The sequence below is a fragment of the Lates calcarifer genome, linkage group LG20 (assembly GCF_001640805.2).
Source record: "Lates calcarifer isolate ASB-BC8 linkage group LG20, TLL_Latcal_v3, whole genome shotgun sequence".
NCBI lineage: Eukaryota > Metazoa > Chordata > Actinopteri > Centropomidae > Lates > Lates calcarifer.
Genome location: NC_066852.1, coordinates 23291705 through 23312281, shown reverse-complemented (window position 1 = coordinate 23312281; position 20577 = coordinate 23291705). Strand labels below are relative to the sequence as shown.

Genomic DNA, 20577 nt, shown 5'->3' with positions numbered 1-20577 from the left:
ATTGTAGATCATAAGACCACAAATCTGTTCGGTGAGTCCCTGTGACAAAATGTCCTCTGTTGGATACAAACAAACTGAGAATCTCAGCTTGAAAAAAATTTGAATTATTTAATAACATCACATGTAAGAGCAGAGCAAAAAGCTGGGTAAGTACATTGGAAACTGACATTTAGCATGAACAACAAATACTAAATATACTCAAATGGAATAACTTGACACAGTAATGTAAAGCCCCGTACTGACAATTTGGTATATTTTTATTGACTAGGTATATTAACACATTACATGCTACAGAAAATAAAAAGGTAAATTTTAACTTCAAATAATATATTTTCATAACATTTTGACATATTGTACAATCTCTCTTTTTTTTAAAAAAAATCCTATTTTTGCTTGTTCCGGTCCTCTCCACAGTTCAAAGTCAGGGTGAAATGGCACAAAAGCAAAAAATATTTGATCATAGCAAAGGAATACAAAAAACAATTAAACATTATTTGGCATGTTGAGACTTGATGTGTTTTTTTCTTGAGCTGTAAAGGAGATAAGGTGCATATTGGAGAATCATTAGTGGTATCATCTAAAAAAAAAACCATTTCCTCTGTATTCATTGGTCTTTAAATTGCCGTGGGACAGCTGAGTTAAAATGTCATGACTATGAAAAGAGAATATTTTCTCTCAAAGGCAACATTTAGTGGGAGTTCAGTGCCATACGTCTGAATGCAATACCCAATTAACACTTTGCATAAAGGCATTACAACAAAATAAAGGAAAAAAGGGATTAAAAAAATGAAGTGGTACAGCTACAGAATGAACAGACCGGTCTGTCAAACACATTTCAATCGAAGAATTAATATGGAGGACAGGGTAGAAGCAGCAGTCACCACTGAAACATCATCTTTTCAAAATCAGATTAATGTAAAATTATCCCCCCAAAAAACCACACTTGACAATTTGCAGTTTCAATTTAGATTATTGTAATTTCTCATTGCAAATTCTATAAATTTAAATAGGTAATTTAAAATTGCTATAACACAGAGATGCTGTGTTTTGGGATATATCTCACACCAGATTATTTTTTTATTTTTGCTCTACTTGCCCCTAATCACTGTCACGTCACACTGCACCACACTGTGTAGCCATTTGACTGTTGTCACTAACAGTCATTTAGTGTTGCCTGGTCACCATGTTAGCTCTGTACAGGAACACTGACTTTTATCAACATATTAACCACTAACTGTGATCAATTCCAATATTTCTGCTGAGCTCACGTTAACAAAGAAACATGCAATATGTGGCCTTTGAACTTATAGCGGGTGTTTATTAATGCAGGTGAGGCTGTAAGGTTCAAAGAGCTTAATAAACATGGTAAAAAAATGGCATTAATGTTGTGTATAAAAAAAACAATTTCCTTAAATTTGATCCTTAATAATAAAACAAATTAAGGGAAAATGTTACAATTGATAAAAAAAAACATTGTAAACTCAAGACTAGATTTGAGGACATCTGGGGTCAGATGCATAAAAATTCTATGTAGGATTAAGACTAAACTTTTTATGTTTATACAAAAGCAGAAATATGGATATGTACTCCTTTACAACTGTTTTATAAATCTCAATCATTGTGAAATTGTGCGCAGGTGCATCAGATTTCTTCTCCCACAGTTAGCTTTAACTGGAGTTATGTATGTTTACCATATCACACTTAAAGAATAACATGTGTGATATGTTTGTTTTAATAAATATGTGTGGGAAACGCTTTATGACAGATTTTTGTCTGTAGTTATCATTCATACATCTGACCCCAGGACTTTGTTGAGCTTGGAATTGGGTGCTCTGCATACCATTTGGCTCTGTTATTCATTTCAAGATATCAAAAACAAAACTGACTGACTGAGCTTTCAAGGCTTCAAGACAGTTCCTATGAAACAACCTCATCTTTTCCAATCTATGAGACACGAGGTAGAGAGGATGTAACTCAGCAGATCCTCCCCAGTGACTGACAAACAACAGCTTCTCCATGTAGCTGGGGTTTGTCACTCACCATGTTCCTACTGTAGTTTAGCATTGTCAGCATACGAGAAACATTCACTGCATCTATGCATCATGGGAAAGATGATACATGAGAGTTTCTGACTTGGGCAGTGTAAGGTAGAATAAGGCCATGACCACAGGCTGCATCATCTCTTTCCAAAACAGTGTTATTGTCACTGGTAACAGCGTTTCATCAGTGTCACTGCCATTTACCACATTTTAAAACCATCTGCATGCCACACAGTAAGTGTCCACTAGCTTACACAGGCTAACACAGGAATTAAAGTTTAAAAGGACAACCGTGAGGAAAAAGGTCTGACGGCACATTCTAAAACATCATGCACCATTTTATGGTTTATCTTCCTTTTGACGTGACGCTCTGTGGGCCTATGTGTGTTTAAAAAAAAGCTTAATGTGTAATCATAGCGTGTGTTTTCAGTGTAGAAAAAGCTGCAAGTGTCAATCACAGCATCTTAGTGGCGCCAGAAATGACAAAGTGACATAATGTTTGTTTTACAAAAAATGCAGAAGCACTACTAGTAGTGTTTAGGGTGGATTTTTTTTGTTCTTAAAAACATTTGCAGCTGATAATGTCATAACAAAAAACCCTGCTGGAAGACAAAAATAAAATCCGTCAACCTTTCTCAACTCATCTTCTAAAAACAGCCTCAGGGGATCCTTCCATCCTCCGCGACAGGGTGCTTTTATTTTGTTTTTTCACAATGCTGCACTCAGTGTCATCCATGTTGGTGCTGAGTAGTGTTTTGAAAAGGAACATAAAATAATAGGCGAATAGTCTCTGGTAACAAAAAGTAAAAGAAAACCAAATGCAAGGAAGGAAAAAAATGTTTACAGTATTTAGCATGTAAGGTGTGTGTATATATATAGTCAATTCTATCATAATATTTTCCACTTTTAGTACAAAAAAAGAGGACTTGGTTTGTAGTGTGGGTAGTATGCAATACGTTGGTGAAGTCGTCTTTGCGAGGAGGACCGTCCTTCTCCACAAGACGGAATCGTCAGGAAAAGTCTTTGCTCGTTTCACTCTGAGGTTCACAGTCTAGCACTACAAAAACTCACTGATTCATGATTCTGTGAGAGAAGCCGAGTGTTTCGTCTCCTGTGTGCAATCGATTTTTTTTCCCCTTCTGTGTGTGAATGAAATGTGGTGGGTTGAGATACACAGATATGGCAGGAAGGGAAGAGTAGGCTGACTCTGCTGTGTTGTGTGCAGCACAGACCTCAATACTGAGCTGGAGGTGTGTAAACTAGGGTTCGACTGATATCGGTTACTGGTGCCTAATGTGTCTGAAATTCACATTTTACTCTTTAATTTTCATTCCTTTTCCACCATTCAAAACTGGTTAAACCCTTTTACTGTTAGCAGCTTCTACTGAGATAAAGAAATAGCTCTGATGTCTAGCTGGTCTGAAGGTCGTTTTTGCACTGGTTTGGTTCATTTGGTCCAGATGGAAGAAAAGACCAAAACATTATTGCCTTGTAGTTCTTAATCCTTCCATGTCTTTTTCACATGAGTGTTACGAATGAACAAAAAGCTGTAAACATTACGTGATATGGACTGATTGCTGCAGCAATTCATGCAGCATTTTACTGAGCCCTGTGTGTGTAATCTTATTAAGTGAGAGCTCACAAAGAAATAAATGGGTACAGGAATTATTAGTTGAGACTGAATGACACTTATGTGTAAAGAAATAATGCCTAACAGGTGTGTCTCGTGCTGTGCGGTCACTACATGCACAACACACCTCTGATCTAACTCTTTTTCACCTTGTTTTGTAAACAGCTGACAAGCATACACTTTACCTGGTAACCATGGTTACCAGATTACCTTGAGTAACTCAATACAGATCACCGAAGAGATCATCTTAACAGTTCCCAGTCAGCGGATGGATTTAATGGTAGTTTAGCTTTTAATTCATGCAAACATATTTAACATCACAGAATCCTGTGTTTGGGTTCGGTTTGCATTCGCACCACAAACAACCCGAGTTCATTTGGAAGCGAAGTGCGGTGCTATTTTTAGATGGTCGCAGCTTTTACACCAGCCAAAAACCAACCGAACTCAAAGTAGTAGTTCACTTGAACCAAATACCAAACAGGTTGGGATAAACAATATACAGAAAGCATCTAAAACTGCTTTGAAGTTGCTGGTTTGTTTGACTTTGCTAGGTAGCTGTTTACCCCTGTTTCTAATCATTGAGCTAAGCTAGGCTAAACACACCTCCCTCTACTGGATTCTGGGTAAGGCAACACACAAGTGTGTTCGATTAAAATATTAAACCAATAAATGTCCCTATCTGCTTGATGGAAATATTTCACTGTAGGTTTTGGAGATTTTTTATGTGGCTGTGGTCAAGGAGGAAGCCAACACTCTTAGCGGGTAATGCTGACTTGAATTAAAAAAGAAGGTAATATAGGCAAACCGATATCAGTCTGACCTTAGTGTAAACTCTTAGTGTGACCGTCGTCCATCAAAATGACATTAGGCAAGATCAGCCAACACGCCTTGTGCTGGCAGGGCCTGATCGGTTTAGCTCATAGGTTCATAAACTGTGTGCTTGTATAAATCTTTTTCTTTCTGAGAATGACAGAATGGCCAAAAGAGAAGGGATGTGCGCAGGTGGTGGGAGTGCGTGTGTTTCTCAGCTCTCGTCGTCAGGATGGTGTTGTTCCAACAGTCGAACGTGGGTGAAGGGAAAGTGGCCTCGTTTGCCCTTGCACTCGCCCTCCCACTGGCCGTTCACGTTGATCTTGGTCACTTTTACCATGTCCCCCACCTGTCAGATGACAACAAAAAGAAAGGATACATGCAGGAATGTAAATCAGTTCACGTTCGTCGAACATATCGATACAAGCTCGATGTCTGACTCAAATTCAATAAGCCTGCTGAAACAGTATTGACTGACCCATCTGCGAACCAGCGAAATCACTCAACAATATCCCAGTTAAACTGACACAGGAGCTGTACGACACAGACTGTTTAATGACTCCCTCTAGAACTGATGAGTACGACAGCGTCATTGGAAGCCTTTACTGTAATAAAGTGAGGAGTTTCAGTAAGATAAGCCAGTCCTGAGTCTTCAAGCTTGCTAGATGTTGAGCTCTTCAAGCCATTTCACCACTGCCAGTTCTACAGCTGCCATTTTGTTTCACCTCATTCATTCAGCCTGACATTGTGTTCATGATAGCCAGTCTCTGTTTAGAGAGGGGGGGTTGTTTTGTTCTGTTTTGCCCTAATTAGTTGCAAGTAACTAGGTTGCACAGATTATAAACTGTGCTGCAGACGATACTCTACTTTAAAAAAAGGTTTAATTTCAAAATAATGCTCCCGGTTTTAAATTCCTGATTAATTTCTGGTCCTTATCTACAGCGAGAGCACTGAGTACAGCACTGTGAGTATTAACTACACAGTCTACTCTTGGGCAGACTGCACAAATATACTGCGACCCACTTTAACAAAAGCAGAGGTTCATAAACACAGCACAGTGTCATCTAGTCTGCTCCATCTCACACAGCAGCACGCATACACACCGTCCTCCGACTCCTGTTAAATCAAACAAAATGGTGGCGCCTGTGTTTCTTGAGAAGACTCAAATAAACGAGGCTGCACGGAGAGCACCCTGAGCCTCGACAACTGACAGCAGAGGAATTTAAGAGGTGGCTCTCTTTAAAGTTGTTGCCAAACCAGCGCTCGTCCAAAGGTAGACAAGGTATCACAAGCTACTGATTAAAGTTAAATTAGCGGTAGATTTTATTCAACTCCACTGTTCGTATCACTTGAGGAAAGTCGGCAGTAGAAGAATATGAGAGAAAACTAATGACACAATCAAAACCACCACCAATACAGCCTGAAGTTCCCACAGTGTCCTGTATAACGGATAATCACTAGGCAGCTAGTATTAGAGCTGAAACGATTAGTTAATTATTCAATAAGCTAATCAGGAGGAATTCATTAATTTTGCTACTCTGCAGCTTCTCCAATGTGAGGATTTGCTGTTTTCTATCACTGTAAACTGACTGGTTGAACAAAACATGAGCTTTGAAGACGTTACCCTGGACTGTAGGAAACCATGATGGACATTTTTCACTATTTTTTCTCCCATTTCATAGCATGAAAATAATTGGTTGCTGCAGCCATGGTTGGCACGTGAACAGAATCTCACATACTGAAATTAACGACGGGCTGCCTTTGGCCACTGCATAAAAAATCCTCTTACTTTAGCAGAGGTAATCCATGGAGTCTGTTTACTGTAAGTTAGGAGGACAGGCTCATTAATCAGTTTGTTGACAGCGAGCTGGTTATTATAAACAGTGTGTGTGATGTAGAGACTGGCCTCACAACAAATTAAATTTTGCCACTAACCTCCACCGTTGTTTGCGTTTGTTAATCTGGACAAACACTGTTTACGTATCTGCTTCATGAAAACAACTAAAACCAGTGTTCCTCCTTTCACCAGTGGTAATGAATGTAACATTCACGTTAACCCAATGGGCCATAATGTGTACATAAAGAGAGGCCATTGTAAAGGATCTGTGTCTGTCTTTCTCTATAGAGCCATCCCACTGTGAGTGTCTTCATGTGCACTGTCAGCTTGCATTTGTAAAGATACTTTGTGTGTATGCTCACATGCATGAGTAAGCCATTAACAATCAGGACAATCTAGGCTGCCTCAGCTGAGACCCAAAAAAAAACTGAGAGGCAAAAGAGGTTAACAGTGAATAGACGGACAGCCTTGGAGAAAATGAATGGTGGGTAGAATTGCTACCTCCAGAGCAAGCGCCGTCTTGTCGTAGGCGTTGGGCACCCTCTTCTGAATGGCTCGAGCATACACAGGCCCGTTCTGTAGGTTGGGAAGCTGGGTGTTGACTACAGGCTGAGCGTACTGGCCTGGGTCCCCTGGAGGGTTGGCCGATGCAGCCCCTGTTCCGTCTGTGCTGCCCGCTACCCCTCCAATTTGCCCTCCCTGTCCCGTCCCCGCAGCGGGGGGACCCGGGCCGGCAGCAGTGGGCGAGGCGGGCCGGTACTTCTCCACGTAGGGCACGGGGATCATCCCGGCCCGGCCCTCCTGGTTCGCAGCGTTCCACCACTGCTCCTCGGGCTTCTCCAGCACACGCAGAATGTCACCTTTGCGGAAGGGGAGGTCCTCCTCATCGTTGCCAGGGAAGTCAAACAACGCCCGTACAAACTCAGCCTCCTCGGGCTGCTGCGGGACACTAGCAGAGGAGGAGCTGGTGAAACCTGCGTGTTTGGCCTTGCTTATGGGCTCTATAAGTGTAGTGGTGTCCAGGTAGTGGATCTTATAAAACTCCAGCAGGGCCGGCAGCGCCTCAAACTCCTGATCCCCAATCCGAAACCGAGGAGGAACCAAACCTGGCAGAGGAAACAAATTAATAAACACACATCAGTGAACAGATCAAGGTCCAGGATTACTGGCAGCACTGACCAGCACTCCCCGACTTTGTATTCACACTGCAAGTCAGAGGATTAACTGTTCTCTTGGAGTCCAATCACATCTTAATGGGGGGCCTAACTTCATATACAGGTGATATGGCCACAGGCATGCTTGACAGTTTTTCATTAGAAGACACAAATATACGCCATAAACACAACAAACATGCAATTTACAGAATAATGTCTATATCCCAGTCAGTGAGAGGGGGCAGGGGGGATCATGAGGCTCCTAATAATTTTGTTTTTTCCACAATATATTCTATGGAAATTCAAATGAGAAATGATCTATAAATACAATGGCTGGTTTGGGGGTAATTCAGCAATTTAAATGCATGGAAAAAAAAACAATGTAATCCATCACATTAACGCAAATATCCTGTAAATCCAATAATGCCATGTAGCAGTTGGCCAGAGAAACCTGGAGAGCCATTAAAGAGAGAGGTACCTCAGTGGAAATAATAAAACAAAATCTTTACAGTTTGACAAATCTATTCCACAGTACATGGGCTATCATCTGATCTTATCAAAATGTACAATTTTGAGATGTATTTAAGATTTTTTTTTGCCACGTTAATGCAATAACTCAAATTTGATTTATGCCAATTTGACTGGCTGTCCTGATTTAAGCAGAGAAAAGCTGTTCTGCTCATAGCCTCTGAAAAAAAGGTGTTTAACTATCACTGGCATGCACAGGTCTCTACTTCACTTGTCTAAAATTTGGTCTCAGATTTTATTCTTATTCAAAAAACAGCCCAAATCTGAGTTTAATCTGGTACTGCTTCTCTACATTAGTCACTTACTTATCTATTCATGTAACTTCCTGTTACTTAAACCATTTTTCATACATTCTCCAGCAGACTACCAAAGTATAATTGCCATAATGGCCCACAACTGTTGCTTTACAACAGGGAGACACGGATAAAAATTACCCAATGCTTAGGAAGCCCAGAAAGGACACGAATTGTGCAACAGCCACGGGGAACTACAAGCACAGCAGCAGACCTGTGAGCAGGGCTATGTATGTGCAACAGGGCAGGATCACAGACATTCCAGAGACGCCAATCTGACCAGTCATCCTCCAGTTGTGACAGCCCAGCCTGCCCAGTTCCATTCAATCCCTGCAGCAGCAGCAGCAGCCCAGCCCACCTCACTACCGCTGCCCGCTGAGCTACCGTCCTGCTGCCTAAACATGGACAAAACACCGCCTCAAACCCGCAGTCAGGAAAAATAAATTAATGGTCTCAAGTATGGTGGTTGAATAAATTAACCCTGATTGATTGTTGATAGCTAGCTAGCTAAACGGCGAAGTTCCACCAAACTCCATTTAAAAAGTACTCCACTTAAACTCTACTAGGCTAGTACCCCATTTGAACAACATAACTTGTGACTTTTACATTATCGGGGTTCAACTGATATAGCTTGCACAAGAGGATTAACCTCTATAAAACAACAAACATATAATTTAAGTCAAAAGTGTTAACACTTCAGACAGACTTCTGCTCTACCCGCAGTAGCTAGCCAGTTAGCAACACCATCCAAAATAGACAGCGGTGGGTGGTAGCAAGCAGTGGGAAGCACATGTTTAAGTTTCAGTTTTTGTTCAAGTTAGCATAAACTATTATATCATATATATGCCGACTTTAAGAGTACGCTCCGATAACGCAGAAAATGCTTTAGCTATGTGATAAACGGCGTGTGTATTTGTAGGTTTGCTATGATCTTTTGAAATCGGACATTTCGTAATGGGAGTTTGGCGTGGCTTGATGAGAGTGGGACGTAACGAGGCTAAATCACAGCAATCCATAGATAAAATGAAAATACTGTCAGTAACGTTAGTATCTGGGGAACATATGAGGCAAGTTAAGTGAAGCAGCAAGCTATATGACAAATAATTAAACGTTACCTGAGCCAGATTGCCGGTTGTTACTGATGCTGTTGATTATATAATGGGACACTTTGGAGTTCTCTGAAACGGACAGCACGTAGTCGCCAGGGCTGGTTATTGAGTCTCTGACCAGGAAAACACCATGCCTCTGTCCCTGTAAAAGAGAAACGGCTTCCTGGCGACTTAGCCTCCCCCAGTACCAGCTCGCACGGTCTTCGGCATCAAAATTACCGGCCATGGCTGTAAAATCCCGTCCGAGGCTTGAGGCCTTTCCCCTTCGCCTCTCCCTATCCGCAACTCATACAAAAACTTTGGTTGACTAACGCTGCCGCTGGAAAAACGGTATAATACCAAGACTTTAGCAACTTCCACTAAAGACTGCCGAGGCGTTTAAGTTGACCGAGTTGATGCGTCGCCACAAACCCCAATTATCTGCTGCTTAAACGTTAAAATTACAAAAATATTCAAAACTAATGTGCAACAAGAAACTCCGGGACTGAAATGGCGGATCTAGGGAAAAGTTGACCTCATCTACCGGAAGGGATGCCTGGTCATTGGGAAGCGCTGCATTCAATCCCCCTAAAAAACACTGTAGATGCGAATTAACGTCTCTAATATCTATCTTATATTACAACAACACGTGGTGCTACCTTCATTGTTTATTAAAAGCGGCTTTTAATTAATTAGTTTACCGAGTGTAAACATTTAAATCCAAAGGAGTGGCTCAGAACGCTGCGGTTAGCTTAAAGCAGCTAAGTGTTCAAACTAGTTTGGAGCCGTAAACGCACCACAATTAAACTTTTCTGCAGATTTTGGCTTCTCTAAACATAGACTCTGTATTAAAAGGCTACAAAGCAGCTTTTTTAAGAGTTCGTAAACATACAGTTTTGGGGGTATAATACGATTTATTTCTCTGCAATAAATAGATAAATAAAAACAAATGAACAAACCAAACACAAACCAAACGTTGTGATCTCAAAATGACCTTTGAGAGCGTCAAACCCAGAGTTTAATCCAAGGTTATATTTATGTGAACATATCAGCGTGTAGTAATTATTAATTTGGACTGACTTATTACACTGTTTCAGCAAACTCAAGGTGCCGCGGTCCTTTAAAAAGGTAAAATGAAGGTTTATAAAGATGAAGAAGTCATTCAAAATGGTATTTCTAGTTAGTGGTCTTTTGCACTACTTCAATTCTAACAGTAGATGGCAGTGTACAGTTATAATACATGAAGCTCCATTTAATGAACCGTTTTCTGTAGGAAACCCTGTTTTTGTGACTAAAAATCTATATAAAAGTAAGATTTTCGTTGTGTGTTTTCCTGTGAAGTGTGTAATTAATGTAGACTCCATGGTACTCAGAAGCTGGCTGACAGATAACCATACACATACGTTTGCATATTTGACAACAAAAAACTATCATTTCTGTCATTGATTAATCTATTGATTATTTTCCCAATTAACAGATTCTCTGTTCAATCTAGAAAATGTCGGAAAACAGTGAAAAATTATCAATTTAAGTTGTTCATGGTCCAAGTCCAAACTCGTGACTTCAAATGTTTTGTTTTATCTGAAAAAAATATTCAGTTTAATATGATATTAAACAGAGAAAAGCAGGAAATCTTCATATGTGATAACAACATTTTTGGCTTAACTGCTTCAGTGATGTGACAACAACTGACCTTTTATTTAATTGTGTTATAATGTAAACATGCCACAATGATAAAAAAAAAAAGTTACAAAATAGCTTTATTTTGCCTTATTACAAGATTCAACAGGCAAGACTTCAGTTTATTGTTACTAACGCGTCTCTACACTGGTTCATAACTTTTTGATTTGTAACATGTTCCCAAATGCTGATCGATCAACAGCAGCTGTTATAAACTATTATCATTTATTAAATTAGCTTCATTTTGTTACCGATTTTAGAATTACACAAAGCCCTTTTGTAAATACAACATCAATAGAGCCACACACATCACAAAGAATCAGTAGTCCACTATAAATGCTACAGGAAATGAGGGGAAACTGGTGAACACACACATACAGTATAAAACTGATCAAATGTGACTTGGCTGTAGAAAGACATTTGTCAAACTCTAATATCATTGTTTAAGTGATTTGTCAGAGGCTGGTTTCCGGGCTCCATTCAAAGTGCTCACAACACACTGTGGTTAAAAACATTTAGATTTCGTCATCTACTCTGATACAGAGTTAATCAAACTTCTTCAGGTGGTTGTAGAGGGACTGGACGTACGTAAACACACACATGGGGTCTGGCTTGTCCCCCATCTCCAGCATGTCGTCCACCTCGATCAGACGGAGACAGTCAGCCTGCTCCCTGAAACATGACAAGATGAAAAAATATATAAACTAATGCAAAAGATTTCAATATTTCCAATGAAATCCAGCACATATACACACTCTTTATGCTAGCAGCTTGGTTCTAGGCACAACAACGTTGATATTGTTCAATACTTTGTTTTAAGATTAAAATCCTCCAAAACAACTGACATTCCCACCAGACTCAGCTGTATTTTGTGTTTAGGTGCAGTTAGCAATATGCTAACATGCTGAACAGGGACAGAAAACATGGTAAACATTATACTTGCGAAAAGTCAGCATGCTAGGATTGTAATTGTTAGAGCATTAGCGTGCTAATGTTAGCATTTGGCTAAAAGGACCAGTGTGTAGGATTTAGTGGCATCTAGCGGTGAGATTGCAGATTGCAGCGACTGAATAGTAGCTCGTCTTTCTTGAGCACGTAAGAGAAACTACACTGGCCTTTAGGTAACGTAAACTTGGTTGGTTTGTTAGCAGTGCAACATGGAAGGCTCTGTGGAAGAGGTCCCACTCTCAATGTAGATACAAAAGGTTCATTGTAAGCTAATAAAAACACAACCATTCTTAGTTTCAGGCAATAATACAAAAATGAAAACATAGTTATGAATATTGTATTCCATTTTCTGCCAATAGATCCCCTTAAATCCTACATACTGGTCCTTTGAAGTACCACCAGGCCTAATTACAGCCTCACAGAGCTGCTAGTTTCTGTCCGAACTCAACAAATTCATGACTCATGAAGACTCAAATATATTGTCGATAAAAGTTGTTTAAACTGTTTAAATGTAGTTTTGTTGTATTATTAGTATCCCACAGTTCAAGTTTTGTAGCCGTTGGATTTGAAGTTCAGTTTCTCAAATTTCTGAATACTTGAGTCTAGTGGACTCAACTGTGGTACATTGTGAAAATATTAATTACACATTCTAGCTCACTTACTCTGCAGTTGTGAAAGCCAGCTCCAAGTTTTGTTTGCGGTTTGCAGGGTTCAGTGTGTTATAGTCAAACTCCAGGGGGAAGAAAGAGTGAACCAGAGCGCAGAAGGCCATCCCATCACTCCAACTGGACGAGAAGTTCTGAATATCTATGTTCTGAGGAAAAGATGACGAAGGTATCATGTTTAAAACGTACTGTATAACAACACGGTACCATATTCATACATGTTCTGTTGATTAATTTATTCAGCTGGAACCATTTTAAAGTCTTGACCCCCTATTGTCATACCTGATAGCCAATGGTTTTTGAGCGGCACCACTCCAAGAGAATCTGTTTTATTCCACTGGCATTGGACACTCCGAAACTCTGAGAGCGCTTGAGTTTAGGCTTAGAGTCCTTTGGCCTGTTTGAGAGAAATACAACTCACTGTACCACAAAATGTCATTCATGTCTGGGACTGGAGATATGGGTTAGGATGAAATGGAAAATATTACTTTGTAGGCTCTGAGTTCATCCTTTCGAAGAGAGCCCGTTTGGCCTGAGCCCCATTGGAGCGTGGAAGTGTTTGCGATTTCATTACATCCTGCTTAAACTCAACACCTCCTGACTTATTCGCTTTCCTATGGAACAACAGGTACAAATACATTTGTCCATTTGGCATCAGTCGAACCATAAGTAAACAGTAAGTTTATGTTTGAAAACAGGATTCATGGTCACGACTTACTTGTCCAAATTAGGCGAGAAACCAGATTTTATGATTGATTTGGAGGGAAGTAATTTTTCTGCAGTTAGAGAAAAACAAACAAAAAATAAAATATGCATCCACATTTACAAATTAGAAAAACTAAATCCTCTACTTACACATTTGGAAAGTTTAAAGCAGTTGTTTACTATATTTTACCTGCAGACTGTGGAAAGCTCACACTTCTCTTCAGACTGGGACTGGGCGTCTTGAGAACTGGTACTGAAATAATGAGATGAGAAACCAGAAAATTAAAAACACAGAAAATTAAAAAACATATATATCAACAAATTATCTTTATTATTGAGTCCGATCCTCAAACTCACCTCGCTTAAAGGGATATTCCCCTGGTTTTACTGCAGGGTCCTGTGATGCTGAAAGACTTGCAGACTGAGCTGGTGTAGCTGCTGATGAAGACTCTGTGTTGGGTTTGGTCAAGGCGGAGAGAGGCAGGTGTGGCTTGGATTCGCTTGCAGCAACGTGCTCACCCCGTCTGAATGGATATTCGCCTCGCTTTATCGTTGGGGATTCTGGTATGGAAGGATTCAGCGCAGAAGCAGGACTCAGATCAGGTTTAGGTGGAGCAGGAGTCTCAGAGCTGCTTTTGGTTGTAGCTGTGAGGGGAAGATAACCAAAAGTGTGAAGGGTGGTAGTTGTGTGGCTAGAGGTAGAAACTGCATTATCCAAATCAGACTGTTGGTGGGAAAACATAAGTACTTATGACTGCAGATAGAAATAAACAACTGGAGGAAACATCTCCAGCATCTGTTACAAGGTTCAGTTCTATATGAACATGTTATCAGAGGAGTCTTAGTCAATAATCTTTAGTGTCTGTACACAGTAACATAAAGTAAAAGACCCACTAACTGACCCCTCAGAAAAGAATATTCTCCTGCCTCCCCTGTTTGAGCCTCTGCTGCAGAATGGCCCGCTGCTTTAGGCGCTAACGCCGGAGACTGAGCAGACTTGGCAGCAAGTAGACCGTCAGGACTGGGTTTGGTTGTCATGGCAGTGACAGGAAGGTGGGGCTGGGGTTCATCAGCATCTGAAAAAGGAAGAATCTGAATAAATCAAAAAGGAATGGATGGTTAGAAGCACTCACAGCAGAATTATATTTTCCACTCACCACATTTAGCAGGAGGCTGAGGGAGAGACGGAGCTTCGGAGCTGGATTTCATCATTGCAGTGAGGGGAAGATGAGGTTTGGTCAGAAGACCTGGTTCCTCCTGGTCTGAAAGAGGAAAGCTGGATTGAGTTCTTCACATACATAATGATTAAATAAATCACTGCAGGTGCAAACAATTTCAACGTGTATTGATGTACATCTATAAAAAATTGTTTGACAGTTTCATCAAAAAAAGTTGTTGCATTGTTTTTCTTAATTTTGTCTTTGTAAAGCACTTTGTATTCAAATAAAATGAATGAAAATCAACTGACCAGGGATTTTGGTGGTTTCCACTGTAGGCTGAAGAGAGCTGGTAACGGCAGAAGACTCTGGGTTTGGTTTTGTGACGGCAGTGAGAGGCTGATGGGACTGGGCTTCAGCAGTTTGGGCTGCATCACTGTCCAGTGATGAACTTCCTGTGAGAACAAGGTGAGATCAGCGTGTCAGGTCACTTGTATCAAACCTTCCCAGATAATGTGTCTACTTTGCTTACCGTTCTCCTGTGCAGTTGTGGCGACATTTTTCTCCCCTCTTGCATCAGTTCCCTGCTCATTAAAGACAAGTTCAGAACATGTGTTTCTGTTATTTACTGCAGGTCAACAGTTTAATAAATACAACTAGGACATCCACAAACAGGTGAGGCAGCACTGAAAGAACAAACACAGCCTTGTAGGGATCCATACCTGTTGTTATCCTGTGTCTGACCACAACAAGAGAAATATCACTGATGCATGGGGAGTAGTTTCCTCATCCAAGATATCTAGTGGTTTTGATAGGAACTGTAGTTGTTGGATCAACTCTTACTTTTAAAGAGGGGACGTCTAAAAATTCAGTATGTAAGCTCTTGTGATTTGGAGACTGAATCAGGTAAGACTGTAGTGGAATTGGGGGCATTGAGAAGTGACAAGTCAATCAGCTTTGCCTCATTTGATGTAAATTTAAAGTGAAAGTGGGAGAGCGTGGTGTGGGGGATGAAACCTGCCTGTAACTTGGTGTTTCAGTTTAAAAAATATTGTAAAACATTTGAAAAACTGATGAAGAATTGGGTAATGAATCATCTTTCCTTTGCCAATCATTACCCCAGGAAGGTAAATGAGTTATGTAACACAGGCAGCTGACTGTGTCTGTGTCTATTTGTGCATTTGCTGTAGCAACATCATTTTCAGTCTCCAACACTGACCTGCTCACAACAAACAATGGCAGTTCTTTTGTCTTTCAGACTGCTGCATGCTGTGGAGCTAAAAGTAATTTTAGATTTTTATCAGCCATGGTAAATCTGTCTGCTGTGTGTGTGTGTGTGTGTGTGCTAACTTCTCTGCATGTGTGATCCTCAGCTGTTAACAGCTGAAAGCTTCTCCTTTAATGACAGCTGTGGCCAACAAACCCATGTTCCCACTGAGAGGCTATTTTAGAATTTGCAATCAACCCCTTTGCAAGAGTTTCCGCTCCACTCTTCTTACATCCCAATATAGCCCCAAATGGATGCTTTGGAAATCAGGGAGTTAGGCTGAGCAGTTCAAACAGCGCCTAAGTATATCAGCCTGAAGCTTTGGCCCGTGTTTGCCCCCCCCCAGCCTTTTGCTTTCCAGAGACACGCAGTGGTCTGGCAGCCCCACAATATAGCCATTGCAGCCGGTCCATCAACTCGTCATCAGGGGGAGATTAGCACCACAGTGATCTCTGGGCTCCACAGGAGCTGCAGGAGGATATCACAGTCTGACCCTGTTAATCCCTTCAACCTCTGGCTGGGTTCACCCCCATGTCACTTTTGCCTCCTTAGAAACATGCAAACATACCAGATACTTGAATAACTGAACTTTGAGACACCTGCTAATCGAGCAAACACACTCCATGCCTCTCTATAAAACCACACCTATCAATATTTTAATATCAACAATGAATCTGATGGCTTTGTGTGAGGAGAAGGGGGTTGCACGTTACAACAAACCCACACAACTCCACAGAGCTGCTGAGCATCTTTTAGCATCTTTCAGCTCCTTGTTTTTGTTTTAAGGCCACAGCTTTACTGTTGGGTCCAAGTCTCACTGAACGCTTCCTGTCCTGATAGACCAAGTTAGCAACTAGCTGGTGAACACTGTGGAGCACGTAGTAGATAAGAAGCCAGATATCTCCCTCAGGAGTTGGTGGACACCAAAAACGAACTAAAAAGAGAGTGTATTTTAGGCACAAAAACATAATTCCAAATAAATGCTAATGTTGCTTTATGCCTGGTATCTGCTATCACATTACCCATAACCAACTTTATATGGTTAAATGGAGCAGGGCGCTGACTGACAAGTTCGCACCTGTCTGATTGTTGGTTTCGGAAAGTTACAAGAAATTGTTGGACACAGCGTCCTTCCAGTTTAGGCCTACTAGTGCTAACAGTGCGGAAAAAGATGATTAAAAATACTAGGATGATGTCAAATTTGAAAATGATGGAGCACAGTATTAACCGATGAATCAGGGGGCTATCTTAGTTCTTGGGGGGGGGGGGGGTTGAACTGCTGTACGTCAGAACCAGGGGGCTGACGGGTGGGAAAAGACCAGGTGATTTCAGGAGAGAGGAATGCCGGCAGGGTGTGTGTTTCGACAGGACAGCTGGTTGTCCCTCACAGGGTGGGTGTGCGTGGGGGTATTATTGACAGGGACGTAGACGCAATTCAACTTTCCGTTAGGAGATCTGAGAGTCGGATTGGCCGGGAAGCAAGATTCCTGAGCGATTAGGGGATGGGGATTTATTTATATACCTGTCTTCAGAGTTTGCGTGTGAGTTACACGTCATAAAAAAGGAAAAACAATTTGTGCACTGTGGGCACTGTCTGAAGAATGTAGTGTAGTGTACCGGCATTGTTTGTCAGGCAGTCGATTACATCCCTGGCTGTGACTCTAGAGCTCAGGTCCAAAGTTTAAAGACTTAATTTACAAAGCAGACATTGATTATGAACTGACAATTCAGTCTTGCATCTGTCCCTGTCTCCACTCACGTGTGTTTTTAAGATAAGGAAGGAAAGCTGAAGTTGTTGTTGAGCATGCAGAGGCTCTGAAGAGCTGCAGCTCAGTCCCAAATCACAGACCCAAAAATACATGTGCCCTTTGGAGGACCTGCGGTCATAAAAGCGGGTCATGAGCAGGCGAGGGCTGTGATGGGGGGTGGGGAAAGGCGCTAAGTGTGTAAATACGTGTGTGTTTGTGGTGGTGGGGTAGCTTTTGAATTCATCAATGTACAGATATATAATTCTCAAGGTTAATAACGTCAGAAATTATAACTGATGGTCTCCAATTGAAAATAATTCTATGATAATATCTAATAAGACTAATGGGAGGTGATGCTTTTACTGCTGCTCCCCACAATAAACGAGTGATGTCTGAGGTTAAATATGTATCAGACAAACATACTACAGAGCCCTCAGATTCTAGCTGGGGCCCTCTCCACAAAATTCAAATCCTGATTCTTACCCACCTTCTCACGCAGAGGTTTTTACAGATCAGGAAGGCTTAGCTCAAGAGCATGTCTGATGTTTTGAGGGGTTACTTTTTACATGCGCTACCAGGGGACATATACATATAAATATACAGTTGTGCCATTTAGGTTGAAGAATGTACCACCATGTTCCAGGACGGTTTCTGGACGGATGATACACTTGATCTATTGTGACATTTGGAGGGATCATACGGTGCAGTCAAACATTGTTTGAGCTCCTGACTGGGACACAAACTGAGTGAAAGGTGTGAGTTCGAAAGGCTAAAAGCAGTGTACAGCACCTAGGAGAGGAAGATGTGTAGGTCAGCTGTGTCTGTTACGAGGTCAGAAACAAAAGACATAAAGTCGCTGCTTAGATTCCCTGGCATTGTCGTGTACTCTAGCACTAGCCCTGCAGGTCTGTTTCTCTAAGACGTTTTGTGATGGAGGATAAAATGATTGTCACTGTGATGACTTTACAGGGGTGTAAATCTTTCCTCACAGTATTATAAATCACCGCACAGTGTTTTGCCATCTGATAACCCGTCAAACTCATGAATCTTGACTCCTTGGATTGTATTTCTTACCTTTACCCCACCAACAGAGCTGTTTAGTCTCCATAGATCCAATCAGGAACTGACTAATCAATAAGTAGCACACAGTTCCCATTTTTGTTATTAAATGCCATTTTTGTGCCTCTTTAAAGTTCAGTTTTTATATTCTCTCAAGTAAAGTAGAGCATCTCCCAACCCAAGTGACAGTCATTAGGTGAGAGTTAGTGCATCTAAGCTGATGAATCTTCGTTGAGCAGCTTTACCACACCCCTTTACACCTCAGTCACCCGAACAGAAGCAGGTTGTAACGCTCTTTATTCTGCTGACTGTATTATCTGTGGAAAAACACAAAGAATACTCACGTTAATGTCGGCATGTCTCTTTGCTCTCCATGGAGGAGGGCCTGAGGTGTTGCCGAGTGCAGTGGCGGCGGCGGCAGCAGAGACAGCATGGCCCGATCCTCCACTCGACCCAGACGGTTCAGAGTATGTGGACGTGGACAGACTGGACAGGCTGTCCTCTGATCTTCTTTCTGAGTTAAGCAGACCCCTCTGGTCTTCTTGGGTCTTGGACTGTATCTGTGCATGTCCATTCTCTAAACTTTCTTCCCTGCTCTTCACCTTCACTTCAGCAGGACTCTTCTCCACCTTCACCCCGGCGAGACCCTCCACCAGACGGCTCAGGCCGTCCAGCTTCGCCCTGAGCTGCAGGTTCTCCTCCTGCAGCCTGCTCACCGCCTCGGCCAAGGGTCCGTTGGAGATGCACAGCTCCTCGATCCTCTGCTCTATGCGCTGCTTGAAAGCACTTACATCCACGTGTACCTCCCTCACGGCAGCTTGCAAGGTGGCCTTGAACTGGACAAGAGCCTCACTTACCACAACACCTTCTGTAGCTGTATCCATGGCTTTTTCTGCGACCCTCGTCACCCCAAAGTTTCAAGTCAAATGAGTAATGGGGTGGTCGTTGTGGAGCTCAGAAACCAGACCTTTCTTCTTGTCTCGTCTTTCAGCTCTTCAGTTCGTTCTCTGGTTCACGTCCTTAAAATAGTATGTTTGAGTTTTTAACCAAATTATTTTGTGCTCTCTAAAAATGTCTCAAAGTTATCTGTGGTGTTCCATGCCAGTTTTCCAGCAAAGATGAAGATGTAAGTGGTTTTTAAAGGATGACCGGGGTTGCGAGATTCCTCGGCAGCAAGACATTAAAGTCCCATCAAGCTCCATGGAGGACCTCTCTCAACGTGCGTATTTTCTTACTCTCTCCTCTCATCTGGTCAAAGCAAGAGCGGTTGTTATTTATAAGCCATGGAAAACTCATGCACAATGTCATCTTGGGAAAAGAGATTACGTACCGCACGGGCAGATCAGGTTCTCAGTGCATGTAGGAGATGAGGAATGATCAAACTAACCTTTCAGAGGGCCAGAAGTGGCAGACGTCTTCTTTGGGAGTGCATCTACTATTTGTTTCCTAGACGTTTACCCCTCCTGCCCCCGCTCAGTGTGTTGTCTGAGCTATCTGTGACTCCTGTGCTTGGGAGCAACAGGTTCGCCTCTGTATTTTGGGACATAAAGGGGGCGTGAGGAGATCAAATAGGGAGGAGGGGCCAGGATAATTCAAATATTTTTGTGTCTTTGCTGCTGATTAATCGACTGCTGTTTCCTAGAGGGGGCAATTTAATCTGAAGGCTAATTTCACTCTGACAGGAGTTTAAATAAGAGGAAGACCAGATCAGTATCAAAGCAACAGGAGAGGTTTCTTACTTTAAAAGGCACATCAGGAAAAGGCAATATTCAAATTAATATTTGTCTTCTTTCTTGTCTGTTTTTGTGTTTTCTTAAATTGCAGAGCGTTTCAATATGTGCAGCAGTTGTCAACAATTATATTGTGTGTATGAATTATTACTTCATTTTAATATATTGTCATTCCACACCAGAGTGTTTATTTAAATTTACGGCTCTGAAACATGATTAAAAAGAAGAGCCTGCTTTAT

At 41.5% G+C, this 20577-nt stretch overlaps 2 protein-coding genes across 3 annotated transcripts; both read right to left on the bottom strand.

Annotated features, from left to right (window-relative positions):
- Positions 1-236: 236 nt before the first annotated feature.
- On the bottom strand, positions 237-9927 carry LOC108891917 (adapter molecule crk). The gene is made up of 3 exons (XM_018689270.1): positions 9407-9927; positions 6818-7422; positions 237-4828 (listed from the first exon to the last, which is right to left on the bottom strand). The coding sequence occupies exons 1-3, from the start codon at positions 9624-9626 to the stop codon at positions 4694-4696; spliced, it is 960 nt and encodes a 319-aa protein (XP_018544786.1). The 5' UTR covers positions 9627-9927; the 3' UTR covers positions 237-4693.
- A 1194-nt stretch (positions 9928-11121) lies between these two features.
- Positions 11122-20152, bottom strand: LOC108891916 (smoothelin-like protein 2). Of its 2 annotated transcripts, none has more exons than XM_018689269.2 (13): positions 19996-20152; positions 18953-19856; positions 15067-15118; positions 14846-14989; positions 14535-14639; positions 14280-14453; positions 13735-14022; positions 13568-13630; positions 13391-13448; positions 13161-13286; positions 12955-13069; positions 12670-12821; positions 11122-11731 (listed from the first exon to the last, which is right to left on the bottom strand). In XM_018689269.2, the coding sequence occupies exons 2-13, from the start codon at positions 19490-19492 to the stop codon at positions 11605-11607; spliced, it is 1944 nt and encodes a 647-aa protein (XP_018544785.1). In that variant the 5' UTR covers positions 19493-19856; positions 19996-20152; the 3' UTR covers positions 11122-11604. The 2 variants fall into 2 exon arrangements, with proteins under 2 accessions (XP_018544785.1, XP_018544784.1); XM_018689268.2 differs by having other exon boundaries at positions 19939-20108.
- Between the last annotated feature and the right edge of the window lie 425 nt (positions 20153-20577).